Raw genomic sequence first — 24857 nt, forward strand, 5'->3', positions numbered from 1 at the left:
CACAGAATTTCAAGCAGAAGGAACAGAAGACAAAAGAGAGGTACTGAACAAAAGACAGGCATTGAATAGCATGTTGTGTTAGGTGCACAGCCGGTTGCTTGCTGTCATCAGGAAATGGTGGTTCTGAGATTCAGCTTGAAAGGGAGGTAAAGGCCTTTTTGCCCCATACTAGAAAATAATGATTTTTTTCTCTTAGGTGAAAAGAAGGTATTGGTGGATTTGTAATTTAAGCAGAGCTTAACAATTGGAATTATATTTTTGAAAGATTGCTCTGGATGTATAGAAGATGATTTGGAGAGGAGGTCAGGAACATAAGGGGGATGATTCCATTCAGAAGATGCTGCAATTAGCAAAACAAAATATGAGAAACTAACTGTACAAATAAGGAGAAGAATGATGTATAAAAAGTTTAACACATAAGATGTGGTGTGTGGTTGGATGTGTTGGTCAGGGCTGAGATAGGAGCCGACAATGATGCTAAGGTTTCCTATTCTTAAGAAAAAAGGAAGATGTTTGGGTTTTTTTTTAAAGTTTCATTTTAAAGCTGTTGAATTTGAGTATTTTTAGAACTTCTGGTTATTGAGCTCAAGTAAGTCTTGAAAATAAAGGTTTGGGGTTTAGAATTCTGGGGCTGGTAATAGAGATTTGAGAATCATGGTGGCATTTTATGACATGAGATGTGATGTGATTACAGAGGGAAACCACAGGGATTTAAAAAGAAAGAACAGACGAAATCCCAAGGAACTCCAGCATTTAGGATTGTGGAGATACAAAAGTCAAAAAAGGTGGATGAGATGAAAGTATGGGAAACCTAGGGAGAAATGAGGAGCAAGTTGCCAATATAGAAGCCAAGGAAAGGGAAATTTTAATGTGGGAGTGGCTAGTAATGTAAATGATGCCAAGTGCAAATAAGGCTAGGTCTAAAAAGTAAACCACTGGCTTTCCTAGGGTCGTTGGCAGCCTCCTCAGAATAGCTTGAGAGGGATGGTGGGTGCTGAAACAGCCTTTGACGTGTAAGTCAGGGGTCCAGCTTGCAGTCCAAATTCCTGAGCCTGAGCCTGATCCTGATCCCTTCTTCAAAGAAGGAATTATTTTTACATTTTTAAAGTATTGTAATTAGAAATAAAAAGTCTGTAGGACAGAGACTGCTATGGCTTACAAAGCCTAAAATATTTACTATTTCACCCTTTGCAGAAAAAGTTTGCTGAATCCTGGTATGAGTAAAAGAAATATATTATTACTCTGTTCCAAGATGCTTAACTGGGAAAGAAAGTGGAAAGGCTTTTAGCCAGAGAAGAATAGATAGGACTGGCCAAATCTTCAAAAAACAAATGCACAAAAAAGGTTCATATATTTTGTGATACTTGTTAGATATAGGCATATTTATATATATCATCTAAAATTGGTTTGATTTTAGGATACATTATTTTCCTTCTTACAATACACGAGTTCAACCGTGTGTTTGGCAAGGCAGTTTATGCTTACATTTATTTTTTGTTTTAGATAGTAAAAGAACTGTTAGAAAGTACATTTTCTTTTAATCCACATTTTAGGGATAGATGATGTCCATAATTATGTGGATTTTAATGCTTTTATGACTGGAAATTAATAAAGAGGAACATAAATTTAGTATATGAAGTAATGTATTTGTGTTTAAAAATATAGTTTCTATCTTTAATGATCTCCTATACAAGACATTTTCCAGCAATAAAAAATTTATTTGATTTAAATAGTCTGCTTATGCTTAGGAAGCATCTTAATCTAATTGGTATTAACACTTCTTAATTTTGTCTCTTGACTTACCTGATTTTGTAATTTCAAAATACATTCAACATCCAAACACAATGTTTATTTTATACTGTGAAGCATCTCTCAATTGATATTTTCCTTGTTTGGTTCTTTCTAGTAAACACGTATTGAGATTAACTAGGTGCCCAGCATTACCATTGGCATTAGGAATATAAAATTAAATAAGAACTGCTCATGAATGCAAGTAGATACAGGCACAAATAATCACAAAACTATATGATTAAATTTAATGTGGTTAAATTTAGATTAAATACACTACAGTGTTTTTATTGAGACCTCATACCGATTGGATATCAGTTCAATGTGGATAACTTCAAATGTCTGAAAGGTTTACCATGTAAATTCCCTTCAAGTGATTTTAAACTGTAAAGTCAGAAAAAATATTAAATTCTTATACAACGATTTCATTGTTTTACTGTTAATTATAGCAAAGGAAGATGCAAACTGTGCAGTGTGCGACAGCCCGGGAGACCTCTTAGATCAGTTCTTTTGTACTACTTGTGGTCAGCACTATCATGGAATGTGCCTGGATATAGCGGTTACTCCATTAAAACGTGCAGGTTGGCAATGTCCTGAATGCAAAGTGTGCCAGAACTGCAAGTAAGTTTTAATTTCAATTCAAAAGTATGTATTGAGTTTAAGAAAGCTCCCATTATTAGGTGCTTAAGGTTTGTGTAATATGATAAAAGTTGTTCATATTGCAGCTATATTCATTCAAACTGACTTCATCATACCTTAAAAAATTACTAGATATTAACATTTATATTATTTTGAAACAAGTCTAAACCAAACTAATTTTAATAATTTAAATTCCTCTGGTTGCCTAAAAAGCTAACTTAAATTTGCCAACAATTTTTATATAAATGTTATTAACAACTTAAAATAACCATTAGTAAAATAAGGCAGCTTTTCTTGAGGGGGACGGGGAGGAGATTTAATAGGAAAACAAACCTCTGATGACAGAAATTAGTTAGTTATTGGAGTTGAGCCAAAAAAATCAGTAATGTGTTTGGATTTTCATCCAGGAAGGGCAATTTCTACTAAGACTATTGTTTTAATAAAATTTGTATGTATATCTATCTGTAAGACAGCTACCTTCAGTAGATCTGGTCACTAATTCTAAAATGAAGTATTTTGTGGCATATAAACAGCTGTAATGGGGTTCTCTTTTCATATTTGTTGTATTCCATCCCTTGGTCATTTCTTTGATCTTTTCAGTGATTTAGCCTCCCCCAGGATTCTAATTAGCCTAATAATTTGGGAAGGTTAGAAATGTCTTCAGCAATCTTCCAATTGTTTACAAGTTAGAATTTTTGTAACCAGCAGGAATTATGCCTAGAGTTATGTGGAATAAATAGGACCATGTACCTTCATATTTTGGTAAAAATTAGATAAAATATCAGTAAACATTTATTTGATATAGTGTATCTGCTCTCAGTTTCTTGGGAAGGAATAAGAGAACTTAAAGAAAGCGTGCTTGTCCTCCAAGATCTTTCCATGTAGCTGAAGAGGGAAAATATGCAACTTGATTTGAAGAGTTTGTTGAACTGAATAACTAACTGGAGGCCAATTGACCCATTTTCCTGTTTACTTCTGTTTAGCCCCAGGTTTTATTCAGAGGTTCCTCTCTCAACTCTTCTTGCATTCCCCATTTTTTCTTTCCCCCTCCTCTCAAATTAAATTCTTAGTTTCTGAGAGTGATTAATAGGCACAAATCAAGGCAGAGATTGATTTGTTGTACGTCAGAGGCCCAATCTTTGGGGGCAGGAGAATGTTTAGAGAAAGGTTTTAGGTTTTCACCTTTAATTTTTAATAATTATGACAAAGTTATTTTAAAATACATATTTTTTAGTACTTATTGCTTAATGGACATTGTAAGCTCTTGAGCTTAGTTTATATTCAATTCTCACAGTAATCTTTGATTATTATTCCCGTTTTATACCTGAAACTCAGAGAGCTAAAATCTAAGTTGTTAAGAGTGGCATGGCTAGAAAACCGCAGTCTGAATACAAATACAGTTGTGGTGCCAAATCTGATCCTCTTTACATTATATGACATCTTTCGAGTTCACCATGCCAAGATCTGTTCCTTTCCACACAGTGTCACCTAGCAGTTACAGTTCCTTCCCCTCAACAGCATGGGTATCAAATGTTTAGAAAGTAAAGATCAGAGGTTATTTATCTTGCCTTTAACCCCTCCTCCTTTGCAGGAATCCTAAAATGACTAAAGCAAATTAACCATAGGTGAGCACCGAGTGGGGATAGTCCTTCAGGGACCCGCTGTAGGGGGTTGCCTCTATCATCTGTGCAGATAAAGCATACTGAGGGATTTATGAGCTGTGCAGTTCCCAGGACTGATTATTTTCATGACTACTTATGTTACAAAACATAAGTTTAAAGATAAGGCATCATTAATGCTATCTTATTTTTTAGACAATCGGGAGAAGATAGCAAGATGCTAGTGTGTGATACGTGTGACAAAGGGTATCATACTTTTTGTCTTCAACCAGTTATGAAATCAGTACCAACCAATGGCTGGAAATGCAAAGTAAGTTGTTTATTTTTTTAAGAAAAATATCCTTTGTATGTTTTATATAGAGAGCAGATAAATCGGATACCTATTCAAATCTATACATTACCATCAACTCTTTACAAAACAGCTTTATTAATTGACATACAGTAAACTGCACAATTAACAGTCTGTTATTTGATAATGTATATACCCATGAAACCACCATCATTTTCAAGATAATGAACCATAGTCATGACCCCCAAAAGTTTCCTAGTGCCTCCTGGCATTCCCTTCTTCCTGGCTGTTCAAACCCTTCTGTCTTCCCAGTTTGCTTTCTCTCACTATAGATTAGTGTTCACTTTCTAGAATTTTGTATAAATGCCATTGTATAGTATATACTCTTTTTTTGGCCTGATGGCTTTAATTTGACCTAATTATTTTGAAGATTCATCCATATTGTTGCACAGATCAATAGTGATTCCTTTTTTATTACAGAGTGGTGAAGATACCACAATTTGTTTATTGAATCACCTGTTGGTGAATATTTGGGTTGTTTGCAATTTCAGGCTATTATTAAAAAAAAAGCTGTTACAAACTTGTTAACTAACTGGGCTTCTTCCCATCCAGGGTGTGGTATTCAGAGGGGAGGGGGGTGGGGTGGAGGTGGAGGTGGGTGGGGGTTGGTAGAGACAGTCTCTGGAATCCAAGGTGTTTTAGGTGGCTTCCAAGCTTAGGCTTCCTGGGCTGCTGGGGTCACTAGGAGTGGGGTTTTTCCTGGAGCTAGGAAGGGTGTGGTGGCCTGCAGGAGGGAGAGGCCCAGCGATTGTCTTGATCAGTGTTCACTTTCTAGAATTTTATATAAATGCCATTGTATACTATATACTCTTTTTTTGGCCTGGCAGCAGTTCCTTGGAACTACCTTTTCAAGTGCATTTCAAATGGCTTTTCAAGTGAGGAGGGGGAGGGCCCTGGAAAGGAGGGCAACGTGGGCAGAGCTGCAGGTCGCAGGGCATACCTACACTCCATCCCTGCCAGTGAGTATTGGCACCTGGCACTGGAAGCAGAGTTCACCAGGTTCTCAGGCTGTCCTCAACGAGTTCTATTAGGCAGTGGCCAGGTGGAGGGGATGGCGGGGAGGGAACCTTCTCACCTGGGGAGCTAAGAGCCTCTGGGTAACTGTGCTCAGGTTTGGCTGCCTGGGAGGTGGGGCTTGAGGGCTGAAGAACTGTGAGGACCACGGGCCTGCTTTCTCAGGTTCCTTCCCTGGCTGAATGAGGAGGTTCTTACTAGTTCTCTCTTGGTTTTCTGGCTAAGGAAAAAGTCCTGCTGTTTGACAGATGTGTGTATTTATTTATATTTTTATATTCACTCATGCCTCTATTTACCTTTTTACTTTTCTGGAATGTGAAGTTGAGTTTGTAATTCGTTTTTTTTTGCCTTTCCTAAGGAAAAATAATATTTAACATTATAAAATCACCTTTGATTATATCTGTGGCTGCAGCCAAATTTACTGAAATTTCATATATGTATATACCTGACCTAATAGCTTTTTAAAAGTTGTGCTGAAGCATGCTAATTTCTGCTTTAATTGCATTTAATTGGAATTTAACCAGTGTAAGATATTTTAACAAATGCTTTGATACTTGAAAGTGACTTTTTAAAGGTGTAGCACATGCTTATTAATTTAGTTAGATGAAGTCCTTTTACCTTATTTTCTGACTAGTTGCTTCAACAAATTGATAAAATTGACCACTAAAATTGTTCTATCGTTTCTCCTATTATTTTTTTAACAAAACATTTCGTGGCTGTCATTTAGCAAGTAGGTCTGGTCAGTGTTAATAAGTTGTGCTTTTTATAAGTATAAAATTATTCTTTATGTGGTCTAATGACTTGTGGAAGGGCACAAGATATTTTGCTTTGTGTGGCACTATGGCCACATACAGGTGTGTGTTTACCAGTTGGATGTTATTGTTTTCACATCTTTTTATTTTAGAATCTTGTGTGTTGTTTTAAATGTCTTTTGAAAGGCTTAATAGATACAGCTAACTATTTAGACTGATGATGGTAATTGAAATGCTTGGCTATTTCAAGGCAAAATTGTTCTTTTAATTTTCTTTTTCTGGTCCTTTTACTGCCTGCAATGATTTGCAATTCAGAATCTTTTATGACTGTAAATGGTGTTGAAAAATAGAAATTTTCTTTTCTACTCCCCATCAAAAGTAAAGTTTTTGCTTCTGCTTTTTCCTCTTTGACTTGATTAAATCAACCCAGACGGTAAACCTTGTCACTTTTTCATTGCAAAAAAATGTTTCCTCTGCTAATTCCAACTTCACCCTCAACCTTTTGAAGTCTTGGTTATGTCCTTTAAAAAAGAATTGTCTGCTGGTCCGAGGGTAGTGAGTTATCTCATTAGATTGTTCAGAGTCAGTTACAGATTGAACTCCTTTTACTCTTTCCCCCTTCTCACTACTGCACTTGCTTAGTCTTAAAAAAAAATTTTCTTTTTTTTTAAATGGTCAATTTTCTGAAATCCTACATATCTAAAAGAGACTGTTCCTGTCAGACCACCACAAGTACTTGGTTTGGTATGATGTTTTGTATTACAACTTTTTCTTTTTAATACTCTGAAAACATTTTTTTCAGAGCTTTCCCAGTTTTGGGCATCATAGAAGAAAAGTCTTTTTTAAAAAAGTTTACTTCATCATAATTCTTTTTTCTGCTTGAGAACTTTGGAATCTTTACTTGGTTTGCTTCCAGGGTGTGTCTGATAGTGGTTCTACAGCAATCAGCTTTGCCTGGGGCTCGTTGAGCTCCCTCAGTCTCTAGTCAGGCTCACTTCGAGGTCTGCAAAAGTGGTGTTTTTTCGGTTTTTACTTTATTTGCTTTTTAAAAAATTTAATATTTGTTTCCTGCTTCTAATTCATTATTTTCTTAGTTACATTTTTCATTATCTTGTAGAATTTTTAGCAAATTCTGGGTGTCTTAACTTGTTCTGACTTCGCTTTTGTCTGCTCTCTTACTAATTTGCTCTCTAATAATCTATTCTTTTTAGGAGTGACAGGATTATATATGCTTCTTAGACTACTAATGCATACTTAATCTTTTCTGTTTGGAGGCACTATAGTATGGTTGTTAAAATAGGGCTGTGGAATCAAATTCCAGCCTTTTCAGTTACCACATCCATGATCTATGGCTAGTTATTTGACTTCCTTAAGTCAGTGTATAGAATGTTAATAGCAGTTACCTCACAGGGTTGTTGGATTTGACCAAGCGTTGCAACGTGCCCAGGATGGTGCCTAATGCAGAGTAAATACCCAGTCATCGTGTTGTTACTCATAGGAAGCTTTATCCTCTGAACAGTTTGAACAATGATCCTCTTCATCTGCTGTTAAATTCTTCCATAGTTCTCTGTAGTCTTTAGTCATAATTTGTTCATTTATCTAACATTTGAGGGCTTACTGTGTGTGGTCCTCACTGTGGTGGAGGCTGGAGTTGCTGGGCAATTAGGTGTGCCCTAAGAGGGCGTGAGTCTAGTGGAGCTGGAGTGAGGGTGATCTTTCAGGATCTTTGTTGTATGTCAGTCACTGTCAGGTAGATTTCTTTTCCCTCCCCTCCCTCGTGCCTCTTTGTTGGTATATTATACATTTTAAAAATGTTTTTGTTTGGAAACTGTTCAACTTTTAAAAGTTGGAAAAAATAAAAATAATACCCATATGCCATTTACTTAGATCCATCTATTGTTAGCCTTCCATTATCGTTGTGCATGCATTTTTCCTTCTGTGTGTGGGTGTCTGTCTCTGTCAGTCTGTCCCCCTCCTCACCCTGATCCTAGGAGGGCATGTTACACTGTGCCCCCCTCACCCCTCAATATTTCAGTGTTATTTCCCAATAGTAGGGATATTCTAACATAGTTACAGTACTATTATCAGCTACATAAATTTACGCCAATACATATTTTCATCTCATCTGCTCTCCATATTCCATTATGTCTCTTTATCTAATGTCCCACATAGCAAACTGCCCCCCCCCCGCCTCCCGCTGGGATCTGACCTAGGAGTAGATATTGCATTTAGTTGTCATGTCTCTTCTGCCTTTTTTTTTTTTTTTTTTTTTTTAAATAGGAGACAAGGTCTCACTGGTTTGCCGAGGCTTTTTTGAACTCCTGGCCTCAAGTGATCCTCTTACCTTGTTTTCCTTAAGTATTGGAATTGCAAACCTCCGTTAATTTGGAAGATTTCCTGAGCTCTTCTTTGTCTTTTTGACGCTGATATTTTTGAAGAATAGAATTCTTCCCCATAAACCCGTTTTTTGTTTTTCCAAATAGAATTTTCCTCATTTTATATTTGTCTAGTATTCCCTTATGGTTAGATTGAGAGTTATGCATTATTGGCCAGAATACTGCATACCTCATGTGAAGATGTGTTCTCAGGGTATCACAGCTGGGTGCACGCAGTGCTCATCTGCCCTCATAGGAATCACCTGGTCAGGCTGTTTAACTTTTTTTCCCCTCCCTTGTATCTAATAAAACAGCATGTGAGGAGATACTTTATGACCATGAAGATACCCTGCACCTCCTCAAAATTTCCCCATAGATTTTAGAAACCATTGCCTGATGCCGTTGTGACCTGTTGGTTGCCAAATGATACACTGCCAACTCTAGCACCCCCCACACTTACCAGTCAGCCCTCTGCTTTCTGTTGTAAGCAGCAACTCTCCCTTCTTCCACATGTTAAACTTATTTATTATTGATACTGACTCACGAATTCCTATTTCAATAATTTATAATTTATTACCTAATTATTTTTGTGCTCAAATTGTCCCATATTTTCCATCATTTGCTCCTTTAAGCTGGCTCCTATGTCCTTGTGTCATTCCCTTACCATTTATTTTAACCCCTCTTTTTTTTTTTTTTTTGGTATAACGAGATGTTCTAAGCTCATCTTATACCTCCTACCCCTGCCCTGAAATCTACTTTCAGTATGTAGCCAGGCTCCTTTAGTAGGGAATGGGTGCTAGGTGGACTCATTGCTACTGGAGGGTGTTTGCTTCTCACCCTTTCAGCACACAGGGCTAGGAAATACAGGCATGTATGTACACCTACATATGCACATATATACAAATACTTGCACGTACACATTAATATCCATGTGCTTGTGTGTGTATGTATATATGTGTATACACAGACACACACACACACATAATTTAGAAATAATGTATTTATACCAGTACCTCCACTTCCGATCTCTCCCGACTGAGTTCTTTGCCTTCTCCCATTCCTGTATGTCTGCTCTCCTATGATAAAAATCCTGGGTTCCAGCATCAGCACATTTATTCAGCTGCTAAATCCAAACAGCAAATCTCCTTCAGCTGGCTATTAGTAATAGGTTTTATTTCCTTTTCTTTCCATGTAGGATACTAACATACTTTCAAAAGTCAAAGTTGTATAAAAAGTTCTACAAAAAGTTCTACTTAGAGAATTGTCACTCCTCCTGTTTATCACTTACACCTCTTGGAAGTAACTAACTTCATTTTCTCTGGTTTATTCTTTCTGTAATTTTCCCCCCTGAGAATAAGCAGATATATTTGTGCTCTCTTTTACTTCGTTGAAATGAAGGTAGTGTTCTGTATATATATGGACTTTTGCATATTTCTTTTTTCATGTAATGCAACCTGGAAATCACTTTGTATCAGTTCATAGAGATCTTCACATTCTCCTTTTAAACAGCTGCCTAATACTCCATTGTGTATCTGTGCTATAGTTTATTCAACCAATATCCTATGGATATATAGGTAGTTTGCAGTATTTTGTATTACATTTGCAAAACATAGTTTTATTAGATGTCAAGTTCCCTTTGATGGGGCTTGTGGCACTCTGCATTGCTGCCAGTAATGTATGAAAGAACTTCTTTTCCTATCTTTGCCAAGGAAGTCTTGTTCACCTTTTGAATGTTTGTATATGTTATGGGTGAAAAATGGGATCTGAATGTAGTTTTAATTTTTATTTCTCTTGTGAGTGAAATTGATCATTTTTTCACGTTTAAGGGTCAGTTTTTCTTCTTGTGAATTGTCTTTTCATATGTTTGGCCTGTTACTGAAGATTTTGGTATACTTTCTCCGATTTAAAAATTCTTTATAAGGCCTAGGTGTGTTACCATGCAAATATTTTCTTTCAGTTTGTCTTTTGTACTTTGCTGCTGTTATTTTTTTGCCATGCAAAAGTTTATTTATTTATTTATTTATTTTTTTGAGACAGAGTCTCGCTCTTTTGCCCGGGCTAGAGTGAGTACCATGGCATCAGCCTAGCTCACAGCAACCTCAAACTCCTGGGCTTAAACGATCCTACTGCCTCAGCCTCCCGAGTAGCTGGGACTACAAGCATGCGCCACCATGCCCGGCTAATTTTTTCTATGTATATATTTTAGTTGGCCAGATAATTTCTTTCTATTTTTAGTAGAGACGGGGTCTCGCTCTTGCAAAGGCTGGTCTCGAACTCCTGATCTCGAGCGATCCACCCGCCTCGGCCTCCCAGAGTGCTAGGATTACAGGCATGAGCCACCGCGCCCGGCCTAAAGTTTATTTTTATGTAGTCAGATTTATCAGTCTTCTATTTCTTCTGGATTTTTGAGTCATATTTAGAAAGCCTTTTCCTACAATGAGGTTATAGAGCAGTTCATACATTCTTTAGGATTTGCATTGTTTTATTTTTTACATTTAGATCTCTAATCCATTTGGAGTTGATGTTTGTGTATGGTGTGAGTATTTTTTTCCAATTGGCCATTCACTTTTTCAAAAACTGTTCAGTACAAAGACTGTCTTTTTACCCCAGTGACTTGAGATTATATACTAAGAGTGTTAGATTAGGTTGGTTTTATATCTGGAACTTTTCTTCTATTCCACTGATCTACCTATTTGTGCACCAATGCCATACTGTATTTTAATTACAGAGGCTTTGTAGTATCTGGTGATGTCAGTCCCCTTCAGAGCTTTTCCTTTTCACATGTTTCCTAGCTATTCTGTTTTTCCATAGGAACTTAGAATCAATTTATCTAGCTCCATTACAAACCTCATTGGAATTTTCATTGGGATCATATTAAATGTATTAATTGATTTAGGGAGAATTGGCATCTTCATGATAATGTCAAACGTGTCCTAAGCAAGAATAAGGGGTGTCTTTTGTCAGGTCTAGTTTTGTGTCTTTTGGGTGTTTTATAAATTTCTTCATATAGATTTTGAACATTTGTTAAGCTTACTCTTAAATATTTATTTTGTTGCTGTTAAAATGGGGCTTTCTCATTCACTATATTCTTTAACTGGTTATTTATATGTGAATTCTATTGACTTTTGCACACTAATTTTATGTCCTACTACTTTGTTAAATTTTTTAATTGAATTTATGATCAGTTTTCTAGGATTTTCCAATACTATCTTGTCATTTAACAAATAGTTTTATTTCTTTTCGTAGTTTCTAGCCTGTGTTTTCGTTTCAGTGTTTACATTGGCTCTAGAACCATGTTAAAATAGTGGAGAATAGTAGGCGCTCTTGCTTTGTTCCTGGCCTTAGTAGGAACACAATGCATCTAGGGTTTCCTCATACAATCATATGTTTAACAGCCTTTAGAATCGAAGTATTTTTGTTGATTACATTAGGGCATACCTATCCATTTTTATTTTTCTCAAAAGTTTTTTTTTTTTTTAATTAGGAATGGGTTTCGATTTTTTTCCAAAGACTTTTTTAAGCATCTACTGAAATATTTTTCCCATCAGATCTATTTGTATGTTAAACTTTATAAATAGATATTTAAATATTTAACCTCCTTGCATTTCTTGTATAAACCCCACCTGGACATAGTTTATTATTATTACTATTATTTTGAGACAGAGTCTCACTCTGTTGCCTAGGCTCGAGTACAGTGGCATCATCATAGCTCACTGCAACCTCAAACTCCTGGGTTCAATTGATCCTCTTTCCTCAGCCTCCTGAGTAGCTGGGACTACAGGCGCATAACCACCATGTCCTGCTAATTTTTTCTGTTTTTGGTAGAGATAGGGTCTCTTTCTTGCTTAGGCTGGTCTCCGATTCCTGAGCTCAAGCAATCTTCCAGCCTCGGCCTCCCAGAGTGCCATGATTATAGGTGTGAGCTACTGCACCCAGCTGTTATTTTCTTAATGTGGTATTAGAATCTGTTTGATATTTTATTGAAGATTTTTGTATCAGTATTGTTAAGTGCATTCATTTTTAATCTGTAAAACTAGCAGATCTGTGGTTCCTGCTAGTTTATCTTTTTGAGTGAGCATCCCTTTTATATCAACCCAACAGCTCAAAATGATAGTTACTTCTTATTCGTGTTTTAGTTTGGAAAGTAGAGGTGAGTAATGAGAGCCCCACAACTTACTGGTCTTGTGCCCAGGATTTTAAGGCTGACTAGCTCATAACCACAGAAGAGGATTTGGCTGGTCTTTTATTATACTTCATAAACAGTTCTACTTTGGTAAGGATAGAGCCGCTCTTTATTATGAAAACATGAGGAGCCATCATTGGATTTTGATGTGGACTGATTATTTTCAAACACCAATTTACGTGGAGTGGGTCATGCTATTTAGCGAGAGTCCTTGTTTGTAGTTCCTAATCTACCGTGAAGCGAGCGGAATACTGTAATAGCACCATTTTGCTTTCTGCAGTAGTGGGTTGAGTAGACTTACTCCACAAAACTTACTTCCTGATACCGGAATGGTTCTGTTTTGAAGTTTGGGTTGCTGTGTTCTTGGTTTTCTTTCTTTCACATTTATGTTTTCCTACACGTCCCTGTCCCTTTTTACATTCTCCTGCAGGTTTTTGTGCAGATTTTGTGAGGTCACATCAGACATCCAAAACTAACTGCTTTTTCAAAAGTATAAATTGGTGTTGGGAAAATGAAAGCTTAATGTATAATCCTCTAATGATTCATTGATTTTAAAAAGGTTTACAGCAGAATGGTATTTACAAACTATTTTTGTTTTTATTTTTCCTGGTGTTTAGAATTGCAGAATATGTGTAGAGTGTGGCACACGGTCTAGTTCACAGTGGCACCACAATTGCCTGATATGTGACAATTGTTACCAACAACAGAATAACTTATGTCCTTTCTGTGGGAAGTGCTATCATCCAGAATTGCAGAAAGACATGCTTCATTGTAATATGTGCAAAAGGTAAGAAAATATAGTTATTCCATTTACTTCCATTTACTTGTTTTATTGATTCTTTTATCCATGTGATCATTTGGTCTACCATATATCTTTGAGCTTCTAAGCTTTTATCACTTCAGTATTCCCTTCAGTACTGAGTGCTGTTAAAGATGGAATTAAGTTATGTTTTTGTGAGTTTCAAAGGCATGAAGAAGTAAATGGGCAAAAGATAATACCAGACCAGAAATGAGCACTAAGAGGGAAAAGTAAAGAGGAAATATCTTAAAAATGCGGGAGTAAAAATATATCAGCACCTCTAATGACATCCACAAATGCCAGCTCCTTTTTAAAAACCTTTGCAGTTACATACCCCTATAATCTTTCTTCTCTCATTCTTAATTAACCCTTCTCATATCTGGCTTTTCACCAGTTGCCTCCCCTTTTCCTAGATATTAACGTAAACTTCAGAAATTTTTATTTAAATATACTTATCACTGCAGATGGGTTCACTTAGAATGTGACAAACCAACAGATCATGAACTGGATTCTCAGCTCAAAGAAGAGTATATCTGCATGTATTGTAAACACTTAGAAGCTGAGATGGATCCATTACAGCCAGGTGATGAAGTGGAGATGGCTGAACTCACTACAGGTAAACTTGAGAATATTTATTTTTTTATAATGCTGTGCCAACCTGTCACCAGTATGTTACTTTTATCAGAATGAGGGAATACTGTATATCAGTTTCCAGTTTATTCTCAATTTCTCAGCCTTTAAATGTAACTTGTTTTCTTGGTCATCTCTGAATCTGATGGCTAAAATCTAATATAGCTTCTTCATGATAATCCTCTTAATTATTTGAATTCCATGTCTAATTTGCTTTTCATTTGTGTGTGTGTGTGCATGTGAGCGTGTATGCTTTCTGAAGAGATAGTGTTCAGCATTCTGTCACCCCAGCTGGCATGCAGTGGCATGATCATAGCTCACTGAAGGCTCCAACTCCTGGGCTCAAGTGATCCTCCTCCTGCCTCAGCTTCCCAAGTATCTGGGGCTATAGGCACGCACCACCGTGCCTGGCTAATTTTTTAATTTTGTGTAGGGCCTGGGTCTTGCTGTGTTGCTCAGGCTATCATTTGTATTCTTTAGACCAACATTGGAAGTTCCCTCACTTTTGGACGTGTGACCTAGTTCGTTCAAAATAATCTGGGTTATTTTGCTCAAAACAAGTTTTAGTTATGTAACATCCTTCTTAAATGTTAATTTTCACCTCTTGAACCCAAGATTTTATTCAGGTATGAAAGATTTTTAATAGTATCCTGCTGTTATAAACATAGTGGCAAAATTCTTAAAAGGTAAAGAAAAAAGTCCTGCTTACCAGATTGTTTTTCATTTTCATCAATATGAGTGGCAACTTTTACAAAAGTTCTATTTTATCATCTGTAAGGGATTTAAATAGAAGTGTCTTAATTACTAACCTTTCGTTTCCAGGATGCCATCAGTATACAGTTGTGAAATATCCTTTTAATGTATTACAATTTTCATGTTTTTAAAAATGTAAGTAAGTATATATTTGGTTCAAAAGAGAAAAATCTGAAGAAAAACTTCTAGCATTTTTGGTGATAATTTACCCTCATGAGAACAAAGCCATAATTGTTGACTTAATTAACAAAACTGAAAAACTCAATTTGAGCTAAAGAATAAATAATTTTCTGTTCAGATAACAATGAGATGGAGGTTGAAGGACCTGAAGACCAGATGTTCTTTTTGGAGCAAGCCGTTAATAAAGATGTCAGTGGTCAGGAGTCCACACCTGGAATTGTTCCAGATGGTAAGAATGTTTGTATAATAGAAAATGTGTATATATGTGTATATATGATGAATATATGAATATTGGCTAAAACTTGAGTACCCTACGTAAAAGTTAGCCAACATATAGGCACTTAGGAAATTGTTAAGAGAATAACTTCTTAAGCAAGATGATCTTAGGCAGAAATTAATAGGAGAAATGGCATGCGTATATTTGTAGTTCACCTGTTATCTAGACTTAATCATAAGTGCGTACTTTGTTTAGGGATCAAGTGATTTTCATTAAAAAGCAATTTGTATTTTTCTTGCTTTGGTTATACTTGAAATTGCTAACTAGAGCTCTTGCTGATTGTGAAATGTTTCATGCTGAGATAATGAAAAATTTATTTTGTTAGATTGTCTCAGTGGTCCTTTTGAGGGTAACTCCAGTTATTTCGATGATATTTCAATTAAGCTTTTTGCAATACATATTGATAATAGCTATTACTGTATTTGAAGACCTGGAATTAATGAGAGACTATGTTGGGGGCAAACTACTATAATCACAGACTCATCCAAAAGCCTTTGGTAGTGTGTATAAAGTTGTATGTTATATTGTTTGAGTGTGTACATGAAAAGACACTGAGATATTTTGAAATTCACTAAGTTCACATATAATAACTCTCATTAAAAGTTGTAATTCATAATGACGTAAAGTGAAGAAAAGCAGTGTTAGAGAAATTTTGACTCCTTGCTAGACATTCCATAAATGTGTTATTCATAGAAGTTGAAGTCCACACTGAAGAGCAGCAGAAGAGTAATCCACCAGAAAGTCTTGACACAGATGGTCTTCTCATTTCTGGTAAGCAGTGTGTTCATATTGTCTAATTTGACTGAGTCACAAGATAATGCCTTTATGGTTGCTATGCAGATTCAAGTCACTGTCCATTAAATTAACTTTTCAAATAAATTATCCCCAAGACATTTTGCAGTTATACACATTGCAGTAACTAGATCTTTTAGTTAGGTAATTTTTTCCTTGAAAAGAATAAGCAGTGGATCTAAAGGAGGTTAGTTTCTCTAGAAAGGATTTTTGTGTATAAAAATCTCTAGTACTGTCAGATCTGTTCTTTGGTGTTTTTCTTTTATTCTCAACTGTATTCTTTCAGTAGAGTAGGAACGAAAAATGAGATTTCATTTTGATACTGGAACACAGATAAATTTTAGTCACTGATTGGTAAATAATAATTGAGGAAATCAGTGTCTTTATTAATGTATTACCTTGAGGGCATTTGGAATAAGTGCCTTTTTGTCTTTAATGGTCCTATTTTATGCAACCACTTATGGCTCATGTCAGTTGGACCTCTAACTTTACTCTTAAGTAAGATTGGGTTAAAAGTTTAACACACTAGATAAAATTTACCAGTCAGTGACTATATATATTTCTGATGGACTCGCTAAGATTGGTCTCTTAGGTTGCAGATAATGAAGAAGAAGAAGAGTTATATCCAAAAAATGTGTTGGGTGGGTTGGCAGGTACAGCTAAGCAAGATAAGTCTTGGTGGTTAGTAAATCTTTCCTATCTGTGCCCATTACTTGAGTCTACAGCAGTTTTCTTATACCTGGGTGTCTGCTATTGGAAAGTATCTTTACATTCTAGAGGAATACTCACTTCTTAACTTGAGCAGCTCACATAACATCACTTATCTTCATTTTCCTAGCCGTAAAGTGAGTATTATAACTTAACCCACATAATTTTCAATCAACTTGTAAGACTTATGTTGTGAAACATCATATCCTATTAAAACCATGTTTTCATAAGGTTTTATGGTCTGTTACTGATTCTAACCCGTAAATCATATGTATTAACTTAATGATTACCTTTTTTAAATGAGTATCTTCTGATTTAAGTCATGGTTTTACCAAATGTCTTATACCTATCCCTAGTTAGAAATTTTTAAATTTGTATGTACATTAACATAAATATTCTGAATTTTATAGAATCATCCTCAAATAAAATGAATTCTGAATTGGAAAATCAGATTTCTCATGAAGTTAATAGCGAAAAAATGGAAATGTCTTCTAAAGTGATGCATACTTGCGATGAAGATCAAAATGAAGACAAAATGGAAGTGACAGAAAACATTGAAGTCATTACACACCAGATCATTTTGCAGCAAGAGGAGCTGCAGTTGTTAGAGGAAACTAGAACAATGGTATCTAAAGAAGAATCACGGCGTCCAAAATTAACCATTGAATCTGTTACTGTTGCTCCACCAGAAACCTTAGTTTCCCCACATGAGGAAAGGACTTCATTATGTTCTAAGAAACAGTTGCTTATAGAAAGGATACAAGAAGAAATGGAAAAGAAAGAACATTCTGAATTTCCTGCTGGGTTTATGGACTTTGAAATGACTCCGGCAGTTGAGAGTTGTGTGAAAGATGGTTCATGTCAAGGAGACAAATCTACAAAATTATCATCTGAGTCAGAGTCATCATTTTCATCATCAGCAGACATAAACAAGGCAAATGTGTCTTCCTCTCCTACACTGTCCTCAGACTTACCTTCACATGAAATGCTGCACAGTTACCCTTCAGCTCTCAGTTCGTCTGCTGGAAACATCCTGCCAACAACATACATCTCAGTCACTCCAAAAATTGGCATGGGTAAACCAGCTATTACCAAAAGAAAATTTTCTCCTGGTAGACCACGGTCCAAACAGGTAGGGTGATTTTTAATGGTACTGACAGAAAAGATGCTGGAACAGCTATATAAAATAAGGCGTATGTGTAGCTTTGGTTTGGACAGCAACTTTTTCTGTTCTCAGATGGAACTTAGATATAATGTTGACTGGTGTTTTGGCCATGCATTTAAAAATACTGTTAATGAAGAATGTCATTTGTTAAACTTGAAGTGATCTTACTTGTAATTTCAAATTAGTTGGGACAAAAATTCTATCTACTGATACGATTTGTAATAGAAAGCACTTTAAAAAATGTTTTAGTTCTGTGCCACAGTAACAATAGTCTTAAAAAAAAAAAAAACCAACCCAGCAAAGTTTTGGGTATATAGTAACTAAGATTTATTATTCCCCTCTAATATATTTGCCTATTGATATTATCCATTGTGTATATTTTTAACCACAGAAATATCAACATTTATGAAGGGGATCTCCCCCCCCCCCCCCCCCAAGTAGGACTTCTTGCAATAGTTTCATGGACCAAAAAAAAAAAAAAAAAAAAAAAAAAAAAAAATCTTGTACTATTATTGATCTTCAGTAAGTAAAGGGAAATCTTTCTTCCTGTGATTATTTTGAGTAGTGTGTATTCTAGTTTTTAAAGATGAGTTTTGTTTCTTTTTTCTTTTTATTGTTTGGGAGACAAGATCATGCTCTGTTGCCCAGGCTGGAGTGCAGTGATGCTATCATAGCTCACTGCAACCTCCAGCTGCTGGGCAATTCTCTTGCCTCAGCCTCCCAGGTAGTGGGCTCCAGGTTGACTCCAGGCAGACATATTTATTTATATTTGTGTGTGTGTGTGTGTGTATTTTAAGAGATAGGGTCTTGCTATGTTGCCCAGGCTGATTTTGAACTCCTGGCTTCAAGTGATACTCTTCCCTTGGCTTCCTAAAGTGTTGGGATTATAGGTGTGAGTCACTGCACCCAGCGAAGTAGCTAAGAATTAATTGTTTTACAAAATTACTACTTTACAAAGTGTTTTTAAAAATGGCAAGATATCAAACAGTTGACAAGTGTTATTTAGCCTCAATAGTAATTTGGAGTTTTAAATCTCGTGATTAAAATTGTTTCCAGTGATTAATGTTTGTTTTGTTAAGAAATATCTTGATCTTGATCATCTAATTTTGGAATTATAAGGCCAGTTTTAAGAAATCTAACTTTATTTTAATGTAAAAATTAGTCCCTTCTAAATGAAACCTGGATATATTTTATCCTCTAAGACAAAGGAAAAGTAGTTGTCACTTGGGATTTAGCCATTTTTCTGCGGTGAGGACATATGCAGTAAACTAAAACACCCTTATGTATGCTTTTTTCTGAGTATTTTCCTTGATATTTATTTGTGCTCTACCAAGAGTTTCCTTTCCATTCCAGTTCTCCTCAGTTAAGTCCTTTTTGTTTGTTTGTTTGTTTTGAGTAGTTATATAATATTTATGTAGTTCTGACTGTGAAAATACGTCAGCAATGGAAATTTGAATCTCAGATTTACTTTTGGTTCAGATATTCTACATTCTTTAAATATACTGCATCATAAATATTCATGTTAAATTTTATTCCTTATTTGGAGGCTTTTATTCCAACTGAAACCAGATTCAGATTCAATATATTAGGACTATTTTCCTGTTGAGTTTATGTTCCAGGATAATGTGTGTGTATACGTATTTTTTTCTTCTAGGCTCATACCATCTTAAATGAACGATATCCTAATATTTGCTGTTGCTTTTGCTGTTATTTTCTTCCAATTCCCAAATTTGGTAATATTCTACTTTTTATTTAGCTGCCAGTCTCCTGCTTCTGCTTCATCATTTGCTGCTAATCTCATAAGCAGTTTGTAGGCCGTATTATTCCTCCCTTCAGCTTTTTAGTCTTCTAGTGTTGGTTTTAGTTTTGTAGCAAATTTCACTTGGTGATTCATGCCTTGCCAATAATACTGTGGAGGTATGAATTAAATAGGACAAAAAAGCTCCTCTTTGGTGAGGCACTGTGACCATAACTTCCAGGGAAAGTTTTATTTTATTTTTAGTTTTCTTCCTTCCCTTCTCCCCAGGGAATATTTTATACATAACAGGAGTGTGTATATCCTTATGTTAGAAATACTCCAGTTTGTTACTGTGTTACATGAATTTCTTTGATACCAGGCATGTCTTTGTTATACTATTAGTTTTTTTTTTTTTTTGAGACAGAGTCTCGCTTTGTTGCCCGGGCTTAAGCAATCCTCCTGCCTCAGCCTCCCGAGTAGCTGGGACTACAGGCATGCACCACCATGCCCGGCTAATTTTTTCTATATATATTTTTAGTTGTCCAGATAATTTTTATTTCTATTTTTAGTAGAGACGGAGTCTCGCTCAGGCTGGTCTCGAACTCCTGACCTTGAGCGATCCACCCGCCTCGGCCTCCCAGAGTGCTAGGATTACAGGCATGAGCCACCACGCCCGGCCTACTATTAGTTTTATTTAGTGTTTCTTTTACCTGTTCTTGGTAGTGGTAACTGCCTATAAAACAGGATGATTTTCATGACAATGATTGTGAGTGACATAAGCAAGATTCTTTGGTTTTCAGCTATTTTTTGATAACATCACTGGTATTTCTATATTTTATTGAATGTTACCAGTTCTTTGGTCTTTACAAGTATGGTGAATAGCATTCTAGCCAAAGAACTGTAGATTTAATTTGTTAAATTCTGTGGTCAGATTTTTGTTTATCTTGATGATTTTCTGGTGTTATAAGAGTTTCTGTAGGAGTTCACTTCAAGATTAAATGAATAATTAGAAATAAACAGAAGCCGAAAGATTTAAAGCTTGATGTGATAGCTATTGATTGGATTATAGAATGTTACCTGCAAGTGTAGGTTAGCCAGTAAAAGGGAAGCCAGTGCTGTCTAATATAAATATAATATTATATAATGCAGACCGCATTTGCAACTTTAAAGTTTCCAGTAGTCACACTTAAAATGAAAGAGGTGAGGCCAGGCGCCTGTAATCCTAGCACTCTGGGAGGCTGAGGCAGGTGGATCGTTTGAGCTCAGGGGTTCGAGACCAGCCTGAGCAAGAGCGAGACCCCGTCTCTACTAAAAATAGAAAGAAATTATATGGACAACTAAAAATATATACAGAAAAAATTAGCCGGGCATGGTGGTGCATGCCTGTAGTCCCAGCTACTCGGGAGGCTGAGGCAGGAGGATTCGCTTGAGCCCAGGAGTTTGAGGTTGCTGTGAGCTAGGCTGATGCCACGGCACTCTAGGCAGCAGAGGGGAGACTCTGTCTCAAAAAAAAAAGAAAAAAAAAAAAAAGAAAAGAAAGAAACAGGTGAGATAAATTTTAATATATTTTACTTAATCTGATATAATCAAAATATTTCCTCATTTAATCAGTATTAAAGTAAACAAGATACTTTTTACTTAAAACACATCTCAATTTGGACTAGCTATATCACAAGTGCTCAGTAGTCCTATACTAGTGGTTAACTTATTGGACAGTGGAAGGCAAAGCATTTTGAGAAATATGAAAACAGTTCTAAAATTGTTGAAATTACAAGAAATAAAAAAAAGAAATTACAAGAAATATGAAACAACTTTGAGATTGACAAGCTAAGAATGTTGCTATGCTTTCACTATTTTTAAGGGCTGAAGTAGAAATATTCTACTTTCTCTTGCTCATAGGGCACATGTTAAAACAGAACTACTAAACATTTATTGTAGCAACAAATCACTCTGCCCATTTTCAATGTATATTAAGTTATCAACATACGACTCCGATATATAGCCCAATATAGGGGGTTTTCTGAATCTGGGACATGAGGACCCTGCAACTTGTATTTCAGGTATTAGGAGTCTGTTATCAAATGGCAAACCATACAGAATTATTTTTCCTTTACAGAAGGTTAATAATTAAAGTTTAGTGGTTTATATTGTGCCTTTTATGTGGAAAATTTTAGATGTTATTTAGTGAGAAATAAAAAGTCAATTTTCTTCATGGTATGTTTCAAATATATCTCAAATGTATGCTTCAGAACCTTACTACAAGAACCGTGACAAATTTTTCTGATGATTTTGAATAGAATAAGGTTCTTTTTGTTTTCTTGCCCATTTTAGATACAGTATTGCACAAAGATATGGAGGAAAAATTAGACATGATAGGCAGTAGAGAAAGAAATTGGTGGGACAAGTTAACAGACAGCAAATTGTCCTAATGAACCAGTTGTATTTTCTCATTTTTTTACTGATGTTATGAATTTATAAATATTTTTGTATTTTATTTTTTCAGTATTTTTATAGGTATATCTACTTTGGGACTTGGGTTTAGTCAAGTGGTTATTAGCTGTGTGGTGGCATGCATCTGTAGTCCCAATGACTGGGCAGGCTGAGGCGGGAGGGGATGGCTTGAGCCCCAAGAGCAAGGCTGCAGTGAACTCTGCAGTGAACGGCTGCACTCCAGCCTGGGCAACCAGAGTGAGACCCTGTCTCTTTAAAAAAACAAACAAAAACAAAATGTTTATTGAACCTACCACCTATTATAATCTCCTGGGGAGTTTTTACAACATCAGTATAATGGCTCCACCCTAGACCAATTAAAACACAACCTCTGAGGATCTTCTTTGACTTATAACCCTGAAAGTGGAGTCCTGAATTACAGAAATGTGCTACTTGATTTTATGTATTAGACATAATAGTGCAGGAAATGCTCTTAACAAGTGGTGGAAAATGGGGCAGAAAGTTTTAAGTTATCATAGTAAGTCATATCATTTGTTTTTATTTATTTGTGTCGTCATTCTATTTCTCTTATTCCGCAGTTGTATTTATCCATTCTCATTTGGAAATTCTGAGATAATAGAAATCTTAGGTCATCTTGTATTATTTGTAATATATCTTGTAATTTTATAACACATCTTGTATCATTTATCATCACATTTTATGGGAAGATATTTAATGTAATCACATTATTGATCTAGTTCAGACATTTACATGTGCTGATTGCTTTCATGGTGGTACTAAAGTATTAAACATTCAATGAAATATTTGCAGTAAATATTTCAAGAAAATTTCATAAAAGAAAACATAGGTACAATATTTTAGACAAATTATAAGTTGTCATTTTTGAGTTTTACTTCTCTAAAATGTCTTGTCTTTTTTTTTTTTTTTTTAAGAGACACAGTCTCACCTTTTTGCCCTGGCTAGAGTGCTGTGGCGTCAGCGTAGCTCACAGCAACCTCAAACTCCTGGGCTTAAGCAATCCTCCTGCCTCAGCCTCCCGAGTAGCTGGGACTACAGGCATGCGCCACCTATATATTTTTAGTTGTCGGCTAATTTCTTTCTATTTTTTAGTAGAGACGGGGTCTCGCTCTTTCTCAGGCTGATCTCAAACTCCTGACCTTGAGCTTTCCTCCTGCCTTGGCCTCCCAGAGTGCGGGAGCCACCGCGCCCAGCCTCTACCACTTCTTATTATTAACATCATGTATGTGAAAAGCTTAGGAATTTCCGTAAGTTCTAAGACTAAACTCTATTGAGGAGTTCTCGTAGAGAAGGTGAAATTTGTTTGATAGAGTAGGTGTCCAAAGAGAGGACTTCAGAAGATCATGACCACTTTCCCATAACTTTGTAAACTCAATTTCTTATTTTTTCATCAATTTGAGTAATTTTATTATGAACCATGGAATGTTATAACATAGTTGCCTACTGCAATAGCATTTTAAATGAAGTGTTTCAAATTAATGTATCACTTTCATAATGTATTCTTGTAAGAGAAAAAACAGACCTCCAGAATGATAAGCTGTGTGGAGGATTGTAGTTTGAACAATTACAAGGTTTTTCCTTTCTCTTTTTAAAATAATATACACCATTTCTGGTTTGTAAATGCAAACCTCCTAGCAAGAAGCATTAGTTTTTTGGGTTTTATTTAGTTTTTGTTTTTAAAATAAAAAACTAGATCTGTAATCATACTTTCTGAATAAGGAGAGATTCAGTTCTTGGTAAGGTGTTTCATAGCTAGATTTTAATTCAAATAAATTTGATTATTTCATACCTAGCTTTCAATTAACATAAGTGAATTTTGAAACGTTGCTTTATATAATGTATACACAGTGACATCATGCATTTCTGTAAGAAATGTATATTTCTTTAAACGAAAAGAAAACTACCCTGGAGAGTTTTAATTGTCCATTCTTTGATACCCAAAAGGTAAAACCTACACATCGGATACTTTGTCTTAGAACCCATTAAAGAAGGTTTTGTTAGTAAATAAACATCTATTTCCTATTCTTTACGGAGAATAAAAGATGCTAATACTGATTTCAACATATATTCTAGTTTAAATACTATGCTGCCTTTTTAAAAAGTGACTTTTGTATTGTTTATACCCATTTTTTACTAAAATTAATTGATACTTGGAAAGATGAAAAAAATTTCAGCGTGAATTTTCATAGCATAGTTGCTTAGATTCAAACCATTATCTTTCCATTATTCTGTGACACTGAGCATGTTACTTTGTGAAGTTGGCCTTTAATTTTTTCATCTATAAAATTACATCATGTGGATGTTCTTAGAATTTAATGGTAACACGTGTAAAGTACTTGACATATAGCATATACCACTTCTTACTTTCTCTTGCAGAACAGTGCAGATATTCTGAGAATAATGAAGTTAAAATGAAGACTTGAGAAGGATATAATGATTGTGTATTAAATGTAGTTCTGGAGTGGTGGGCCTAAAACCAAACAGATTGGCTAATAACTTTTTGTACTGAAATGTACCAATGAAGATAACTTTGAGTCTTGACCATGTCAGGCACTGGTTACAGTAAATACAGTATGTAGTAGTTTTCCCCATTTCAAAGCCACGTAGTGGTTGCACATGCTTTTAGA

General features: G+C 35.6%; 1 protein-coding gene across 10 annotated transcripts in view; it reads left to right on the forward strand.

Annotated features, from left to right (window-relative positions):
- KMT2C (lysine methyltransferase 2C) overlaps positions 1-24857 on the forward strand; it is a 252561-nt gene that overhangs the window by 131713 nt on the left and 95991 nt on the right. For all 10 annotated transcript variants that reach the window (XM_045564894.1, XM_045564886.1, XM_045564890.1 and 7 more), the window contains exons 8-14: positions 2238-2409; positions 4242-4356; positions 13337-13506; positions 13983-14134; positions 15200-15310; positions 16052-16129; positions 17269-17990. In XM_045564894.1, the coding sequence (XP_045420850.1) occupies positions 2238-2409; positions 4242-4356; positions 13337-13506; positions 13983-14134; positions 15200-15310; positions 16052-16129; positions 17269-17990 (1520 nt within the window). The remainder of the gene's footprint in view (positions 1-2237; positions 2410-4241; positions 4357-13336; positions 13507-13982; positions 14135-15199; positions 15311-16051; positions 16130-17268; positions 17991-24857) is intronic.

The sequence above is a fragment of the Lemur catta genome, chromosome 11, assembly GCF_020740605.2.
Source record: "Lemur catta isolate mLemCat1 chromosome 11, mLemCat1.pri, whole genome shotgun sequence".
Taxonomy (NCBI): Eukaryota; Metazoa; Chordata; class Mammalia; order Primates; family Lemuridae; genus Lemur; species Lemur catta.